General features: G+C 38.9%; 1 protein-coding gene across 3 annotated transcripts in view; it reads right to left on the reverse strand.

The window, feature by feature from the left end:
- Positions 1-8,412: 8,412 nt before the first annotated feature.
- The window catches only part of tspan33a (tetraspanin 33a), a 57,500-nt gene continuing 46,040 nt past the window's right edge, over positions 8,413-19,872 (reverse strand). For all 3 annotated transcript variants that reach the window (XM_051923996.1, XM_028811511.2, XM_028811502.2), the window contains exons 7-8: positions 17,158-17,319; positions 8,413-9,414 (exon numbers count right to left, since the gene is read on the reverse strand). In XM_051923996.1, coding sequence (XP_051779956.1) covers positions 9,313-9,414; positions 17,158-17,319 — 264 coding nt within the window. In that variant the 3' untranslated portion in view covers positions 8,413-9,312. The remainder of the gene's footprint in view (positions 9,415-17,157; positions 17,320-19,872) is intronic.

Here is a 19,872-nt window from a genome sequence, read left to right on the forward strand (position 1 = left end):
AAAATACGACAACGGAGACCCCGGACTGTTGAGCAACTGAAGTTGTACATCAAGCAAGAATGGGAAAGAATTCCACCTACACAGCTTCAACAATTAGTGTCCTCAGTTCCCAAACGCTTATTGAGTGTTGTTAAAAGGAAAGGTGATATAACACAGTGGTAAACATGCCCCTGTCCCAGCTTTTTTGAAATGTGTTGCAGGCATCAAATTCAAAATGAGTGAAGATTTGCAAAACAACAATAAAGTTTATCAGTTTGAACATTCAATATCTTGTCTTCGTAGTATGCTCAATTGAATATAGGTTGAAAAGGATTTGCAAATCATTGTATTCTGTTTTTATTTATGTTTTACACAACGTCCCAACTTCATTGGAATTGGGGTTGTAGGAAAATGCTATATGGTGTGATAAGTAATGACTGATTGATGTTACTCAAACATTTAATTTTCAGTGCTGCCTTTCATAATGCCAGTAATTATAAGATCTATACAATTTATGAAGGTTCATAGATCGGAGAAAATCTATATTAAATACTTTAACTTTCTCTGCTGTAGTTCAAATGTGGCAACACACTTATTTTATTTATATTGTGGCCGGGTGTGGGAATGACAGATCTCCACTGCAGACAGCCAAAAAAAGTTTGGGGCGCCAACTGAGTCGTCCCTGTTTTTATCTAAGGACAAACTAAATAAAGCAAAAGAAAATAGCGCTCTTGTTGTACTGAGTTAGGGAAATAAACAAAAGTACAGTTGCGGGGTTTGCAGTTGCTGCTGGCAGAGCTCCGTCTGACTGGTCGCTCAAGCGAGTAATGATGCCTTCTTCCGGGAAGCCTGGGGTTTTATGGTGGCTGGTGACGGGGTCAAATGCCTTCACTGGTGGCTTCTCAGCACTGTGGGGAAAGAAGGAGATGGCAAGGTTAGTGACAGTGTCCCCTCTTATCTTGGTGGGTTACTACATTACTGAACCTGTGAGGAGGTCCTCCAACATGCATGTGTGACTATTTATAAATATATATATATATATATATATATATATATATATATATATATATATATATATATATATACACATGGTTGAAATAGTTTACTGTCAAATAAATGCAAAGAGTACACGACACGTGTTTCGCCCTCATTCTGGGCTCATCAGGTGTACACACTCCACTGCACTCCCTCTCGGGAATCGAACCTCGGACGTCAGCGTCAGAGCCCCTAACGTTGCGCCACGGCGTGTGGTTCGTTTATTTGACAGCATGTAGATCGGGGTAATTACATTCACGGCATTCGTAGTCTGTGTCACAATCAGAATGTGTGTCCTGTCGATTTAGTATGTGCATATATCAAAGATAGTGCGTCCTTTCTTCTGACGGCGTTGCGATGTTCCTGTACACGTGTTGAGATTTTTTTTGACGTTTGTCCTATGTATACGCCGTCAGAAGAAAGGACACACTATCTTTGATATATGCACATACTAAATCGACAGGACACACATTCAACTGGGACAACGTAAAAGTAAAATTTAAGGCCAGTACAAAAAGCGCCAGAGAGTTGGCCGAGTCTTGGCTATCAGATGAAAATGCCATCAACAGACACTTGGACATAAACCCAGCATATGCCAACTTAAGAAGGACATATGCACATTAATTAAACGATACCCCCCCCCCCCCCCTTGATCATACTGACTTGGTCACCGCCACCCACCCCCACCTTCAACCCCCCCCCCCAATACTGAATGTGTTGCTATATATTGCCTTTGATTCTTGTAAGTCTAAGCATTATCCTCTGATGAAGACCCCTGATAGGGGTTGAAAGCTCAGGAATAAAACTATTTTATGATACGTGATTCGTTTTTTCTCCCTTTGTGGATCTCCAACTGCAAATATATATATATATATATATATGGTGTAACAGATCGAGGCTTTGTCCACCTCTTGAACCCACAGGTACCACTCTGATGACCAGGTGAACGTATAAATATTCTTTATTTTATAATTATACGGTGCACAAAGCACTCTCCACACCACTCTCATATAATCACTATTCTCTCAATAAACAATACTCTCTCCTCCTCGCCCAGACACTTGCCACCCTACCTCCCAGCTCAGCTCAGTGTCTGGGCTTTCCCATAGTCCTTTTATATGCCCTGACCCGGAAGTGGTTCCTGGCCGAACCCACAAGTCCTTATTCCATCCGGGTCAGGGTAAACAGTCCTCTGCTTCACCCCGGGAGCACGTCGTTCCTTCCGGTCACGTGATGCTGATGCACTCCCAGGTTATAGGGCACACAAGAGCCCACTAGCCCCCCCTACAGCGACTCCCGGTGGTCCCCAAGGTATCCAGCAGGGCTGTGTATATAAACTACAAAGTCCATAAGGCCCTGCTGGAACTCAGGGCACCATCATGCTGTCCGGAGGGCTCCTCCTAGCGGCCTGGGGGTGGCAACCGGAGTCTGTAGCCGGTCGTCCATCACAATATATATATATATTTATATCCATCCATCCATCCATCCATCATCCAACCCGCTGAATCCGAACACAGGTTCATGGGGGTCTGCTGGAGCCAATCCCAGACAACACAGGGCACAAGGCAGGAACCAATTCTGGGCAGGGTGCCAACCCACCGCAGGACACACACAAACACACCCACACACCAAGCAAACACTAGGGCCAATTTAGAATCACCAATCCACCTAACCTGCATGTCTTTGGACTGTGGGAGGAAACCGGAGCGCCCGGAGGAAACCCACGCAGACACGGGGAGAACATGCAAACTCCACACAGGGAGGACCCGGGAAGCGAACCCAGGTCTCCTAACTGTGAGGCAGCAGCGCTACCCACTGCGCCACAAAACATTAAATTATGCTAACTTGGTTGAACTTTTTCTTTCCTATAGAAAAAGGCACATTACTTGTAAATTCTAACCTTTCAATTCATATAATTGAGATGGAGAAGTTCTTTAGCTAGTTACAAAGTTCCTAGTGTCTGCACCATTAAGCTGGCATTAATTTACTCGAGTTTCTGTGTGAATGTGTGTGACATGCTGCTCTGCACTTTCTTACTGGATTTCTGAAGAAATGTGTAACAACTATAACTTCTCCTTTACAGGGTTATTACCTTTCAATTGCAGTGACACCAATATCATAATATATCCATTATTTGGCTTTATCATAACTATTAAATTACAATTAATAGTTTTTGGAATTAAAGTAGGAAAGTAGGTGTACTTATGGTATAGTGTAGGCAATACTTTGTTCCTTTCTTGGTCAGCTTTCTCCAGCATGTGGAGAATTCTTCAGCGTGCCTTTCTTTATTTGTTAAGGAGCCCTTATCCTTTGTTTCCTTGGTCATACCATCTGGTCGCAAGCGTCTTCTCTTCGAGGTTTTTCCATACAATGTCCGTTTTCCTAGCAAAATTATGTCTGCTGGGACAGCTGATGATCTCCCATTGTTAGCAAGACAAATGGATGGCTTTTACATGATGGCCTTTCTCCTGCTCATGCACTTGCTTTCCTTAGGAAGGTTTAGAGCTGTGACCCTCTCATCCAACTTCAATATAGATAAATCTGTCATACTTTCAGTCCTGCACCAAATTGCTTTTCGGAATAAATAGGATTGCTCCAGCCTTTGTAATAGCCATGCCCCAGACTCTGATTTAGAGAGCAGGAATTATGGCCAGGCAGAACATTAAGCTTGACAGAGTGAGCCCAGATTTAGGATGTGCAAACATTTTTAAAGGAAGGAATAGACATCTTGCCATTGGTTTCTTAAGTGCACATAAGCCCATCTTTTTTGTTTGATTATAGGAGCAAAGTTTTGTCCACTAAGGTTGCCGGTCTTTGAGTTATGTCTCTTTGTTCGAGCAAGTATTTTAACTGGTATCAATCATGTGAAGACAACTCTGGGATGTCACTTGGTGACTGATCATTTTACCAGATAAGACACAGAGGTGTCATTCCAAAGAGAGGCCAGTGAAGAAGAAGTTAATATGAAGAGTGTCTGGAACAAGGACTCATGTTCCAGTAATATCAAAATATGTAATACCAGTCTGTCCTACAACATACTGTGCAAAAGAACAACAGCTAAAGTAGCAACTTCAGCCTTGGATTTCAGCCTTGGATCTAACAATAACACCTAACACTTTAAGAGCAATGTTTGGAGTAATAACAGTTGGGGTAAAAATATGCTATGAAAAATAAGCTGTAATATCCTATTCCACACTACTTGCACTAAGACTTTGCTCAAATGGAAGAATCCTAGTCCCCTCCCACAGTGAAAAAGTTGTGTTCTACTGTATATTATGTCAAATTGGAAAACAAAATCAAATCTTCATGAGGATCTCTACAGAATGTTTTCAGAATATGATAAGAATTCATTCATGTAATTGTAAAGTAAAAACACCAGGCCTGTGCTGAGCCTTTTTGTTTTATTTGTCATTTTATTCTATATGAAAAACCACTTAGGTACTCTAGTCATACACCTCTCTGAGCTGGGTAGGAAGTAGGTGCTGAGTTGCATGGAAGATCTTTGGACCATATTGCATTGGTTGTATTTTTATTAGACTGTGTTTTGTTATTGCTATTTGTTTTAAAATAAAATAAAGAGCGCAGTCCACTTTAGTGTCATCCACCAATTCTGGTTGTGAAGTAGGAACAAGCTCCAGACTGGTTGCACTGCAGAACAATTTTTTTGAAAAGTCTTGCTTCCTGAAAAGTTTTTGCTGATTGTGACAGGTACCTACTGGGTATGCACAAATACAATTTTGGTTTTACTGCATCACATGGGAACTCCGAGAAATTGACATTTATATGTTTACTGACAATAACGTATTTAGTCACATTTATGTTTCGCATAAGCTATTAAATTCAACAGAATTAAAAGTGTTTTGCTCCTGATTTTCTTTTGTATTCAATGTCTGGTGCATCACGTTGCAGTGTCCAATAGTAGTCAGCAAGCATTGACGGATTCCAGTTGCCCTGGTATCGTTTCTCCATCGTAGCAATGTCCTGGTGAAACCTTTCACTGTGTTCATCACTGACAGCACTGAGATTTGCAGGGAAGAAGTCCAAGTGTGAGTGGAGGAAATGAATCTTGAGTGACATGTTGCACTTCATTGTCTTTTATGCTTTGAGAAGTTTGTCTACCAGCTAAATGTAGTTTGGGGCTCTGTAATTGCCCAGAAAATTGTCAACAACATCTTTGAAGGCTTTCCAAGCAATTGTTTCTGGCCCAACTAACAGATCTTCAAACCGCTTGTCACTCATATAATGTCTGATCTGGGGGACAACAAAAATGCCCTCTTTGATCTTGGCGTCAATTATTCTTGGGAACATCTGTCTTAAATAACAAAAACCTTTCCCTTCCTTGTTCAGTGTTTTCACGAAATTCTTCATGAGTCCCAGTTTTATGTGAAGAGGAGGCAAAAATATCTTTGTCGGGTCGACAAGCGATTCATGTGCCACATTTTTCTGTCCTGGAACTAACTTTTTACGGAGTGGCCAGTTCTATTGAGAATAGTGCGAGTTTTTGGCACAGCTGTCCCATTCACACATGAAACAACAGTACTTTGTATTGCTGAGCTGCAGTCCTAGTAACAGAGCAACGACTTTAAGATCTCCGCAGATATTCCAGTTGTACCTGCTATGGACGTGCTTCAGCAACAGTTCCATATTTTCATACGTTTCTTTCATGTGTGCTGCATAGCCAAAAGGTCCTGAAGGATAAACATTGCCATTGTGTAGCAGAACAGCTTTCAGGCTTAACATTGATGAATCAATGAAGAGACGCCACTCTTCTGGGTTGTAATCACAACCCAAGGCCGAGAACAATCCTTCAATGAAACAGAGACTGTCGACTTGTGCAAAAAAATTTGGTTATATCATGATGTCAGCCTCAAAATACAGAAATTTTCATACTTGGTGACAGAAAACACCATTCCTGCAGTCTCGAACCCAGCAGTTTGGCTTTTGCTTTTGACAGACCCAAATCTCTAACCAAATCGTTCAGTTTGGACTGTGTTATCAGATGTGGATCGCCTGATGAGCACGGTTCAAAATCCAGGTCAGTGTCACTGTCAGTACCCTGCATTGCAGTTTCTTCATCTGGTTCGTCTAAGGTCCAATCCTCTGGTGGTTTCAGAATTGGAAGACTGTCGTCATGTGGCACGGGTCTCATTGCTGAAGGCAGATTAGGATATTCAATTGACTTCTTGTTTTTGGCAGAGAAACCAGACACATTAGACAAACAGAAGTAACAGTTCATCTCATGGTCTTTCTGTTCTCGCCCATATCATCGGAACAGCAAACAGCATCGTCTTTCGAGTGCCTCTGAGTCTGGCTCTCAGACTGACAGCACATGTTGCACAGAAAATGTGAGGCGCCCATTCCTTGTCTTGATCACCAACTTTGCAGCTGAAATACAGATAAGCTTTCTTCACAAGAGCTGTCATCCAACGTCTCTGAGGTGCAAGTGTATATTCGCCACAGATATAGCAGAATGTATCGTGGCTGTTACGACATTGACAAGACATATCACTCGACACCAAGACGTCTATAGCATCAAGCTTACTTACTGTTATATTGCTACAGATACTATACTTTACTATACATACACACCGACTATCTATATTAACCAAATGAGCAGGATCGGTGTATGCAAGCCACCTTTATAGCATGCTGAGACAGCGTCAAGCTCGTTCCCAGGATGTCAACTTCCACAGAACAGCTTCCAACCTGGCCTGATTCCATGCTTGGACATGCCCAGGCTGCACAAACTATTGTTGATAAGTCACCTATGGGAGCGAAAATGTTTGGATATATAAGAAAAAATCATGACAGAACTGATGGGTAAATTTTGATGTGATATTCATGATCAGCTCCCAAAAATCTATAAGAAACATCCAACTGTGTTCAAGAAGCAAAAACTTTGTTGTGCAGTGTTGTCAGTCCATACAATATTTTAGAGGAGCCAGTTAATATATCTTAACCTATAGGTCTTCAGAGGTGTAGGAAGAAAATTAAGAGTACTCTGGGAAATACCACACAAAAAATGGGAGAATGTGCAAACATGAAACAAACTGATGCTGGATCTGAAAGATGGATCTGAAGTTAATAGTCTGTGTCACCCCCTCAATAAGCAATGGTTTACTACTATATATGATATTGATTTTAGAGCAGGAAAAATGAAAAAGGGCCATTTTCTGTCTCAGTTTGCCAAAATTTCCAAATGAAAACATTGCTTAAACATTATAAAATTCTGTCATGCAAGTAATCAAGAATTCCAGGCTATTCAGTCATTCATAGGGCAGGAGGTCCTCCTGCAATACATACAAGGTTAATTGAAGACTTTAAACCAACTTTGTGAAAGTGAATGAGTGGGAATAATTGTGGCCTAGCTGTTAGGATGTCTGGTTTTCACTTAGTGTGGCTTGTATGTTTATATATCACGTGCACAGAGTACAGTAAAAGTCATACTTGTATGTGCTAATCAACATGCAGTACATTGCCAAACTCCATTGGAATGATTACCTCACCTTGAAAATTTTACTTACTTGAAAAATCTGAGAACATATTTGTCAATAATTAAATAGAGTACAGTATATATGCTCCTAAAATATGCAAAGAAAACATGTTATTGAGAGGGCTCCAACTGGATTAATGCTACCTCTATCAGTCTTTTTTATTTTCTTTACTTATAATTGGAGTTTTTTCTATTTTTTTTTGGTCCACCCTGGCCAATTGATCTTATAATCAGCCATTTACAGACTTAAAAATTTCTATATTTATGGACTCTTCTCTTAATAATTTTTTCTGCATACTATTTATGCATTATTTTACTTATCTAAATTTATTTTGTTTTTCTTGTAAAGCATTTTAGGCTACATCCTTTGTATGAAAATGTGCTGTAGAAATACTGTAAATGTTTTTGTTTATATTTTATAAATGTTTATATTAGGTTATAGTGTAGGTTTTACACACCATCTGTTGGAATCAAATATGCAATGCATTTTATTAATACAAACTAAAAATTCCTTGGAATGGAAATGGCGAGAATGCCCAACTTAAATGAAGCTGTTGTGAGTGGTGTTGCAAGTATGGTGGATTTTAGTTGCACTCTGTCTAATTTGTTTAATTAAAAGACGCTTCTGCGCTTACATTTATGCAGTAGATTAATAAATTGTGGACTGGGCCAGCTACTTATTGCAATTTTTGCACAGTATGGACACATGAAGGCGCCAGTTGCTGGAAGGTGTGTGCAGCCTGGCCAGGCTAAGCATTATGATACCAATGCTTTGGATTAGACAAGACCATTCTACCTTGTAGTGAGAAATCAATCAGTTATACAATATTTGACCATATTATGATTGCTGATTAGAGTCTTTAAAAAGAAAGATTAAAACTGCTAAACAATAAAGCACATAAACATTATGCATTATAACAACATTCATTTTATTAGTTTTTAAAATTCTTCAAGACAACAAAATACATTTTAGATTGTAATTTACAAATAACAGGTGCATATAGCAATTCAATAAAATAGAAGATTAATTAATGGCACTTGAGAATATGTTCAGTAATTCAGAATTTCTGAAATTATCTGGCTTTCTCTGGCAGCATCAACATGTTTTAAATTCAAATGGAGTGGGCTTAATCTTCACAGGACCCAGCATTGGTAAGGCTTAGAAAACCGATAGGCAGATACAGAAATTCAAACATAATGAGAACATTCTAGTGTTTTTGTTTCTTAATAATTGCAAACAACCATTTAAGGTCAATTTTATATTAACGTAAGAGAAATATATTAGTGGCATTTTATCTTCTAGTAGCCATAAAGTATTGGATATTCTATATAGGAATGTACCGTCTACAGAATGTAGTAGTTAAAAACCTCTGAGAACTGTGATGTTGGACACTAAATTAAAAAAAAAAACACACATGCCTGCATATTCGTAAAATGCTGTTTTCCATTTTTTAGACAGTAGTAAATCCTATTTAGACAGTTTATCACTAAATTCAACATTTATTTTGCTATGACATCATAAATAATAATTTAAGCCAACTTTAAAATTGTATGGCCATTTTCTGTCCCCTTTCCTGAAGTTCAAAAACAGCTAACCATGACAGCATATTCAATTCATTTTGAAACCATGTCATAACTAAACTAACCTGAGGCATTTGCCAGATATCAGGATAAGGACATGACAGAAACCTACATTTGGTAAAATAATGTACAGTATTCTACTGTAATACTTGAAATATTTCCAGACAGCATAGCATTGAGGAGAACTGCTGTTTCTCTTCTTGATCTTGGTGCTTTCTTGTATGTCAGTGCCATATATCAGCCTGATGCTGAAGATTGTACTTTTGCAGTTCTATTTGATCTTTTATCTGATTGATCAAAATTTGTGAAAGAAGGATTCCAACCAACTGTAAACAGAGAGAAAATCTGTTAGTCAGAGTTTATCTTTCACTGGAAGCTGAAACTTCATCCAGGTATTATTCATCCACCCTTTTTACGATATAATTTTCTTAGACTTTCAAAAAGCCTTTGATGCCCTCCAACAATGAAGATTAACTCTCAAACTAGAAGCAGTAGGCATTAGAGGTAACCTACAAAACTGGATCTCTAGTTAGTTAACTAGGAGTAAATAAAGAATACGGATAAGAGGAGAACACTCCACATTGAGCAAGGTCATCAGTGGAGTACCCCAGGGGTCTGTATTTTGTCTGCTACTTTTTCTCATTTATATTACAGTAATTGATTCCAGAATATTCAGTTTACAGATGACACTAAAACTGAAGGAATGGCAGGCAATGATGAGGCAGCAAAAGCAATTCAGAAAGACCTGGAGATGCTTCAGGACTGGACAAGAAATGCATTTTAATGTAGAGAAGTGCAAAGTGCTACATGTAGGCTAAGGAAGCATTAATTATAAACACAAGATGGTAGACACTGTCATACAGGAAGCAAATTCTGAAAAGAATTTAGGGGTTATCATCTAAACAATGCATAGAAATAATTATAAAGAAAATAAAATATTAGGATATATAGTAAAAACTGATGAATATAAATTTGAAGGACAATATGCTCAGACGATATAATGTACTAGTTCATCTGAAATGCATCTGAAGTACACTGAAGTGTGTAATTCTGGTCACCATGGTACAAGAAAGACATAGCAGCCCTTGAACGTGTGCACAGGAGAGCAGCCAAGTGCATCCCAGGACTTAAGAACATGTCCAACTCAGATTGAAGGATTAAACCTGTTTAGTCTTGAGCAGAGGAGACTGGGTGCAGACCTAATCCAGGTATTTAAAATCTGCAAAGGCATTGATAAAGTAGACCCAGCACTTTTTTTTTTCATCTTAAGGACACCAGCGGAAATAAGAGGAAGTGCATTTAGGATTGAAGCCAGGAGGCACTTCTTTACGCAAAGAGCTATGGGAATCTGGAGAAAACTACAGAGACATGTAGTTGAAGCAGAAACCTTGAAAACCTTGAAGTATCATCTGGATGAGATATTGGGACAGCTTAGCTATTAACTAAACAAACAGGTTTGATGGACTGAATGGTCTCCTCTCCTTTGTCAAACTTCTTATGTTCTTATGTTCCAATCCAGCTGAGGGTCACAAGGGCCTAATCCTGGCAGCATTAGACATGAGGCAGAAAGCTTTGCAGGGAAAGTGTCAGTGCGTTAGGGGACACACTAAAACTCGAGCCTACTGTCTTTCATAAGAGGTCACATTCTATACATATATTATACAAAAAATATACACAGTACCTCTATTTGCAAGTGAATTAAAAAAAAACAGAGCAGTGAATGTTGTTATATCCCACGTCATAAGGAGAGTGACCAACTGATATCTCTCCACAAAACTCTTCAGATTAAATGTCAGGAAATATTAAAAGACATGTGTTGTGGTGGATTGCCGGCTTCTAACTCCAGCCCTCACCCCCAGGCCGCCAGGAGGAGCTCTCCGGACAGCGTGGATGTGCCCCGAGTTCCAGCAGGGCCTCATGGACTATGTAGTTTTTATACACAGCCCTGCTGGATACCTTGGGGGCCACCAGGCGTCGCTATAGGGGGGGCTCGTGGGCTCTTATGTGCCCTATAACCCGGGAGTATGTCATGGTCATGTGACAGGAAGAAATGACGTGCTCCCGGGTTGAAGAAAAGGACTGTTTACCCTGACCCGGAAGGAATAAGGAACTGTGGGACAGGAACACCTCCGGGTCAGGGTGTATAAAAGGACTGTGGGAAAGCCCAGACACTGAGCTGAGCTGGGAGGTAGGGTGGCGAAGTGTCTGGGCAAGGAGGAAAGAGTATTATTGAGTAGTTTATTGTTAATTGTATGAATAGTGTGGAGTGGAGGGTGCTTTGTGCACTGTACAAGAGCAAAATAAAGAAGTCTTGTGCTTTTACATCGTGTTTGGAGTGGTACCTGAGGGTCCGAGAGGTGGATCAAGGGCATATCTGCTACAGTGTGTATTATAGAGTAAAAAATCACAGTGCAGTGTCTGTCCTGGTGTCTCAGATTTGATTTTCCTGCTTGACCACCTTTAAAGTATCACAAGAAAAGCATATTTCTTACCTCCCCAACCTCACACCTGGGGCCTCATGTATAACACTGCACTTAGAATTCACACTAAAACATGGTGTACGGACAAAAACAGAAATTTGCGTACACATAAAAAAATCCAGATGCATAAAACTGTGCATAAACCAAGTTCCATGCAATTCCCCTTTATAAATCCTAATGAACGTGAAATTTAACGCACCTGCACACCCCTACAGCCCCACCCTGACTCCTCCCAGAATTTTACATATTTTAATTCGAAAGTTCAAGTTCAGAAAGTTGTACAGTTCCTGAAATAAAACAGAAGCGGTCAGATATCAAAGTTGAAGTGAAAAGGCGAGTCGCAGTCCACTGTCTATTTATTTTGTTTCAGACAATATTACAAATGCTGAACCCTGTGCTGATGACGCGACTCCACTCAGTAATGGTACTGCTGTGCCCAGCACATCTTCAGACGCTGGTTGCACACACACCTCAGCCTTGGAAATCACTGGGCAACCGTCAGGCTGTGTGCTGACGGACTGTTCTGGAGTCACAAAATGCAACAGTAAATGCTGTAAGAGATGTGGGATTAAGGAATATAAGGCCTGTACTATGCCAAATTGACCACAATTTAAATGAAATGGTTAAAAAATAAATGCTGCAATCTGTTTTTACATTCTGCTAATTACAATCAAACAAAGTTGTAACACTATGTGATTTGGCTGATCATTTCGTGGGTCAGGTTCATCATTTCACATATCTTCAGGTACGGGCACGCCGCAACACACTTTCTGTGGACTATAGAGCAGCACATTAATAGAGTGGAAATGCATTCTATTTACATAAGCAAATTCATTCTCTGAAGGCGCCTTTATAGTGGAACATCTGTGCTGAGCAACACAACGAATCGATTCTCTTTTCTTTACATGACTCACTATCTTTAAAAGAACTGCTTGCCTTTTGCCGCACTAGTTGGAAAAAGCACCTGCGACTGTACAGAGCTGCCGTTTTTATAGGTTCTCCAGTTATATATGATGTAATGCCAGCTCATTCTTTTGGTGATTCATCCCCTGCTGATGTAACTTGTCCAGTGCCATTGCAATAGCAATGTGCCTGCAGATGACTGCTCCGAACAGTTGATGTTTCAGACGCTGGCTGCAGTTGACGATGTTTCTCAGTTCAACCAAGTGTAAGGAAATCTTATCTATCTTGATGACAAGCGATATAATACCATGCTATACAACTGGAATGGTGCAACTTGGTGATGTTTGTGAAATACCTGATTGGTCAGCAAGTTCACGTTGAAAAGCTCCTGTGGTTAAAAACACAAGAGTGGATAAAACTTGCAAAGTAGCAGGTAGAGCACAATTCCTCAAAGTCTGCCTTTGTAAATCCGGCACCAGTTCAGCACACGGCTCCAAGAGGATAGCTATTGGAAATGGAAATTGACTTAGAAGCCAGTCATTATCATCATCTATAAATACGCATTCTCTTCTAATTCTTCCATTTGTGATTTCTTCTAACAATGCTAAAGCAGCTAGGGTAGTTGAAATAGTCTGGGCATCCCTTGCACCATTATATTACAGAATGATTACAATCAAGTGATTTAAAATTGTAAGCGATTTTGGTGTACAGTAGAACCTCTGGTCATGAACGTTTCCGAACGCGTACAATTTGGGTTACGATCAAAAAGTTTACCAAAAGTTTGCATCTGTTCACAACCACAAGCTCTGGTGGTGAACAAAAACACCCTACGCACGTACGCACCAATGATTTCCCATTCTCCGTTTCCCATTTTCTTTTGTTTGCGTATACAGGGCCTAACAAAGCAGCTGATATTGCAAAAGGAGTTATAATGTTAACCAAGCAGAGGCCTCAAGTGCTGGAAGAGGTGGAAAAACTGTTGCTAGTGTGGTTGAACGAGAAGCAACTTGCAGGGGATAGCATAAGTAAGCCGATCATATGCGAGAAAGCCAGGAAGATTCATGGTGATTTGCTGAAAAAATCCTTCTTCGAGTGGCGAAGATGAGGAATTTAAAGCCAGTAGAGGATGGTTTGAAAAGTTTTGCGAGAGATGTGGCATTTAATTTTTTTCCCCGTGCTTAAAAGTGTTTACAGTGAGCGGTTTATAAGGGTCTAGCGCAAACTTTTACAATTTTAGTTATCTCTGTTGTTCAAGGTTTTCTCAGTGTTATTCAATGTTTTTACATTTAGTTTACTATTACACTGTGCATTCTATGGTATAATTAACTATTTTTGTGCTTAAAAAATATATATATTTACATACAGTTTGTATGGTCTGGAACAGATTAATTGTATTTACATACAGTCTTATGGGGAAATTACGTTCGGGTCGCGTCCAGAGTTTTGGAACGAATTATGGTTGTGACCAGAGGTACCACTGTATTTGATAAATCCCGAGTCATTGATGCAAATATGAAAAAGAAAGGTAAATGACACAGAAACAGTAGTACTGCTTTAATGGAGGGTGCTGGGTGACGCAGTTTGCAAAACTGAGCAGAAACATGCATACGCAAGGTAGGGGGCTACAGTGACAATGTTGCATGGCTTTATACCAAGTTTAGGTTTTATACATCTCGAAGTGTGCAAGGAAACGGGCGTATGCAACATTTTTGTGCGTACACACCGTTTATACATGAGACTTCCATCACTGAGTCTTCATCAAGTTTTCAATCCAGTTCTACTTGCACCTAGTGATTCAAAGATATTTTTAATTCCCTTCTGGAATCTCTGGAATCACTTCCAGGATATAGTTAGGTTGCTTCACCAACCACTACAGGAATGTCAAGCTAGAACTCCTCCAAGATGCCCAGATAAACAGCAAAAAAGATTTTTAGCTGGTCAAGACTGACTGGAGAACAAATTCTGGCCTCATGCCTGCCTTCTCAATTCTCATTTCTAAAAAGGCAACATGGTCCCAACTCTCATGATTTGGAGTAAGGAGTTAGCTGATCAACCAGGAGGTATTCATTGTTATTAGAACACATTTTTATCCTCTCAATCACTTTGTTATTCTAACATAAACTACTTCCAGGGCATACATAGCAACAACATAATGTACTGTCCTGTGGCAGTGCCAAGATTCTCCCAATAGTATGAAAAGAAAACTTCCCACTGCCACAATTCTCATTGGGCTTTATTCTCTTTGTTTACAGCACATCAGACCTATCCCTTCTCAGCTACATTTTCATTACACGCATCACAAGCTTCAGCCAGAGGAGTCAGGATCGGGAGAGAAGAAGGATAACACTGGCCTGGGAGGTTTGGAAGAGAAAAAGTCTTGTGTTATATCAATGCATTTTTTTCTTAATAATAGTGCTTAATTTGAACCAAGGACTTGTGCAAAGGGGTTTGGGGCACTGTTATGTCCCCTATAAGCCACAATGTCCATGTATTTAAAAACGTATTATTTTAAAAATGACACTACAGTGAAATGCCACTCCATTCAGGGCATCTCAGTGCTTCCTGAGTGTGCGTGGTCAGTAACCAAAACAACTTGTGGTAGCGCCTTTGATCAGCACATTGATAGTTTCCTAGTCAGTAGGTGACAGTTTTTAGTGAATGATGCATACCTAACGATGTCACAGCTGAAAAAGTGAGACTCTGCTGATCGAAGGAGAGTTATACCAGTTATTACTGGCTTTAAGAGGAAAAAAAAGGAGAAGAAACTGAACAAAACCAGTAAAATAAGGTTGAATATAATATTCTTGTGATTGGCGGACTTACTGTACATGATAAATAGATGCACTTCAGATGCTTTTGCTTCATATTTAGCCCTTCATTCATCATTGTGGCTCAGACGTAACCAGCCTCTCATCCAAATTCACCACTTTGGATAAACAGCACGCAACACATCTGCATCAGCGCACAGTTTGAAAAAATTCCATGTGCAGTGCAAGGTGAAAATCCTGCATGCAGGGGCGGCATGCATGGATGTCAGACATTTTTTCCACTGCGTGGAGCTTACACCCCTGCACTACCTTGGGATGGATCAAAGATAGTTACTGGGAGGCCAGTATAATAGAGAAAGAGGGGGAGGTAATCTGCTGTAATTATTTGCTCCCCATATACAATAGAGGAGTAGCATCTCTGGGAATCTGTTGCCCCATTCAGATACCAGCAGGGTATGCTGGGAAATGTAGTGAAGTGGAACAGATCTGTTGGGTTCTATGGGTGCTGCGGAGATTCATGATCACTACTTTTGGGGAGTTCCACTTCACCCAGAAGTGCTTACTATTGGCTCTGCTGTGGCACCGGAAATACTCCAAGATCCAGTATATAAGGAACCGCTCTGCTTTTCCCAGGTGAGTTGGGGTTGGGAGGAGGAAGAACAATAGCTCACCTGTGAGGAGTGGAGGAAGAAACAAAGAGGAGGAGAACGAAAAGAAGTGTGTTGTCATTGTGTATTTATTTCATAGCAGGCCTTGTTAGGATAAGGAATTATAATAAACTTAGCATTTGAACCTGATACTTGTATCTGTGCAGTTGTGTTTGAGATACTGCAATGACCACAAGTAGTCACAATATAAAAACTGGATGAAAACTATACTAAACTTTATTTATAGGTTTTTGTTACTTGTTACACGCAGCACACTCTTTTATGCTTGGCAATTGAGTTTTATTAAGGTCCATACTGACCACCACATCTTACACGCAGTGCTACTGCGATAATCACTGGCTCCCTGTGACACTAAACTAGGCAGATTAAATTTAACCCTTAGCCACACGCAGGATTAAATGTATACTTATAACTTTTGCTCAGTTCTTTTCACTTGATTGCATGCTACACACTTGCTCATTTTTTTTTGAAGTGTTGGGAGTTATTTTTTTGCAGTAACACATATTGTTAGTTTTCTTTTAAGTAATGCAGGTACGATACTAGTTACTTTAAGAAGTAATCTGACTACATAATGCTTGTTACTTTTAACATATTAACTTCAACACTGGTCTCTGCATTACAAAAAAGACAAAGCAGCAATAGAGAAACTCCGGAGAAAAGCAACTAAGCTTATTAAGGGAATGAGAGGTATGAGCTATGAGGGGAGAATGAGGGACATTTTCATTTAAGCAAATAGAGATGAAGAGGTGACTTGATTTAAATATTTAAAATTATCAAGGGAATTAGAACTGTGGATACCATCTAGTACTTCAGAATGAGTTCTTCAATAAAATATGTCACAGTCACAGATGGCAACTTGTTAAGGGTAAGTTTCATCTCAAACACAGAGAACTATAGTCACATGGAATAAAACATCATGTAGTGTAGTCGACAGTGAGACTTTCGGGATGTTCAGAATATAACTTCATTTTGGAATAATTAGATGAACAGGGCTGAAAAGATTTATTGGGCTCAATGGCCTATTGGAAAGAGAAGTCATTTAATAGGCATTGCATTTGTCTTCTGTAACTGAACAACAAAGCTACTGGTTTAGCCCCCCATACTCAAATGTGTGATTGTACAGTTGCAAAATTATAGAAACAATTGTTCTGTGCACATGAAGTTTGCATGAGCCTTTTTCGATGCCTTTCATTAACTATATATTTAATTTTACATAGTTTTTAAAAATAAAATCTTATGACTCCATTTACCTGTGGAATTGCAAGACCCAAAGCTATTCCTCCTAGTAGAAAAAGATTACCATGAATCCAGTTTACCAGTTTATCAATACAGCCATTGGTGTGGATAAAAACTCCAGCTTTTACGTAATCCAAGTCTTGCATTCCTTGTCCACACATTGTATTTATCACTGCCTGAAAAAAAAGAGTTCAATTCATTATATTTCATATTTTTAAACAGGCATCTTAACACCAGTTTCTGGAGGTCCATGGTGGCTAACGTTTATTTCAGGCAGAACTTTTATGAAGAAGATAATTCTGTATTCTGAATGAAATCGTTTCTTAGTAAAGCTACTCAGTTTTCTGTTCTCGCCTAAATATAATGGAAACACCTTAGCCAAGATGATTTCATAATCAATTCTTTCTTTATTCTCTCCTCTTGCTAAAAGAAGTGCAGGATACAATTATTCTTTTCTAAAAGCAGTTGTTCTTAACATTGTCCTACATTCTTAAAATATAGGCATATACTGTGCACATAGCAACTTGCCCTGAGTCTTGTACCAGCACATAATATCAGCATCTGTCTCTCTAGTTCTTGATTTTTCAACCTATTACAGCATAATTTTGAAAACAATCTTTACATAGGGATACATAGAACACTGAATATTAGCTTCACGTTGAAGCACTCATGTTATCTAAGAATATGTTAAAGAAGTTAATGTGATATACAAAGTTGAAAAGTATTCCTGTATTTACTGATGTGTGAAGGAAAAAATAAGGATACCTAATTTTGCAAGCAATTGAATTAAAAATGTTGAGTGCTTTTGGAATTAAATCCAGTTGAATGAAATAATAAAGCAATATAATTTTGGCTTCCTGTTTTCTTTTGTCTTTAAAATTGAGAAGTTTTACACTAAATTACTGTGCAATGGATTAGCACCTTGTCCAGGGCTATTGTCTTCTGGCCTTTTTCCTTTTGCTGCCAGGTTAGGGGTTGGCTTCCCACTGCTCCAACCAGGAATATAAAGTAGTGGGGGTCCAGAAAATTAATGGATGAATAGACATTTAGGATAAATATACATCTTTAATGTGCACTCTCCTGCCTTATAGTAAACATAATAAATGTAATATGTTTGAAGAGATGCCTTTTGCTGTAGTTTTACCTTATTTTTTCTTTCTTTCTTTCCTTCATTTGCCATCTTTAAAAAGTAATTTGATTGAAACAGGTACACATTAATGGCAGACAATTTAGATGGTTTGAAGGCTGTTAATTGAATTTGTAATATTTATTCCATCTGGGAGGTTCCATTGTATCTCTCCAAAGAAATTCTACTTGGTGGGGATGGATGCCAGTGTATCAGTACCTTTGAGGGTGAGGGTGAATGCAGGTGGCCTAAACTGGGACCAGAAACAGCAGATGGTATACAAATATGCACTTGAACATGACAAAAAAAGGATCATTCACTTTGAAAAAATACTGAGGTATGGTTTATCAAAAACAAAAATATTGTTATCATTGAGTGTACAGAGTTTCTAACAGCAGCTTTATTAAACTGACTTTATTGTAATCTTTCAATATGGATATACCATTTCTTGTTGCTTCACAAGGACACAATTTTTTCATTGTCTGATCATGTGTAATGATGTACACATTAACAATTCAATTCTTGTATAACAAACAAATGAGCAGATGCTATTCGCCTTATGTGACATAAAGTACTATGCAAAAGTTTTCTCTAAATATTAATATAAATCTTGTTTTAAATGTTCATTTTATGTCTACTGCATTAGTGTGTCAGTAGAAAAGAGCAACATTTCAGGATTTCCAAACATGAATTTTCGTAGAAACTAAAAGTTAGATGAATTTTTGTATCTCGTTAACGAAGGTGATACACTATGTCTTAGATAAAAACTTGATTACTTTGTATGTCTCTGGCCCGGTGCAAAGATAACAAACAGTACTTATTGTCAATGACATAATTGAACCAAACTGACTAACATAAACACAAATGGGTGCAGAAGGAATCAAAAATATTTAAGGACAACAAAATTAAAAGTTACGTTTGAGGCTGATGTGACAGTTTAACACCATGGCAAAAGTGAGCATAGGAAAAAGACACAAGCTGGCCATCTTCTATCAGCAATGTTACTCCCAAGCAAACAGGAGTTTCAGGATGAGTCTGTTTGAAGAAGCACAAGGAAATGGACAAAGTTAAGGCCATTCCTCTGAAGTGGAAAAAAGGCACAAAAACACAACAGAGACAAAGTGAGATGAGTTTTCATACTGTATCATGTGTGCCAACCGGATAATGGTGGCCTGCTTACCCAGGAACAGGAAACATTTATATTTCCCCAACTTTGAAATACATTATATCTTGACAACTGAAGTAGTAAGTATAAGACATTTGCTATACAAACTTGGGGGATTTGACAATCATAAAATATGTTGGATTATTGGATACTTTGATATTTACCCCGTGACCCTGTAGTTAGGATATAGCGGGTTGGATAATGGATGGATGGATGGACTTTGATATTTATTGCTACCTTAAGGAGCCATCTGGCTGGATTAATTTGTGTAAATTGTGGATCAAAATCTTAATACCACCAAGCAAAATGAATTTTTAGAACAGACCTAGACAGAGCTAGAATTCATTAATAGTTCATGACACATCGAAAAACTGACTTGCATGAATATGCGTAAGTGATGTAAGAGACCAAAAAAATCAAGAGTCAAAAGACATTCAC

The sequence above is a fragment of the Erpetoichthys calabaricus genome, chromosome 1 (genome assembly GCF_900747795.2).
Source record: "Erpetoichthys calabaricus chromosome 1, fErpCal1.3, whole genome shotgun sequence".
Lineage (NCBI taxonomy): Eukaryota > Metazoa > Chordata > Cladistia > Polypteriformes > Polypteridae > Erpetoichthys > Erpetoichthys calabaricus.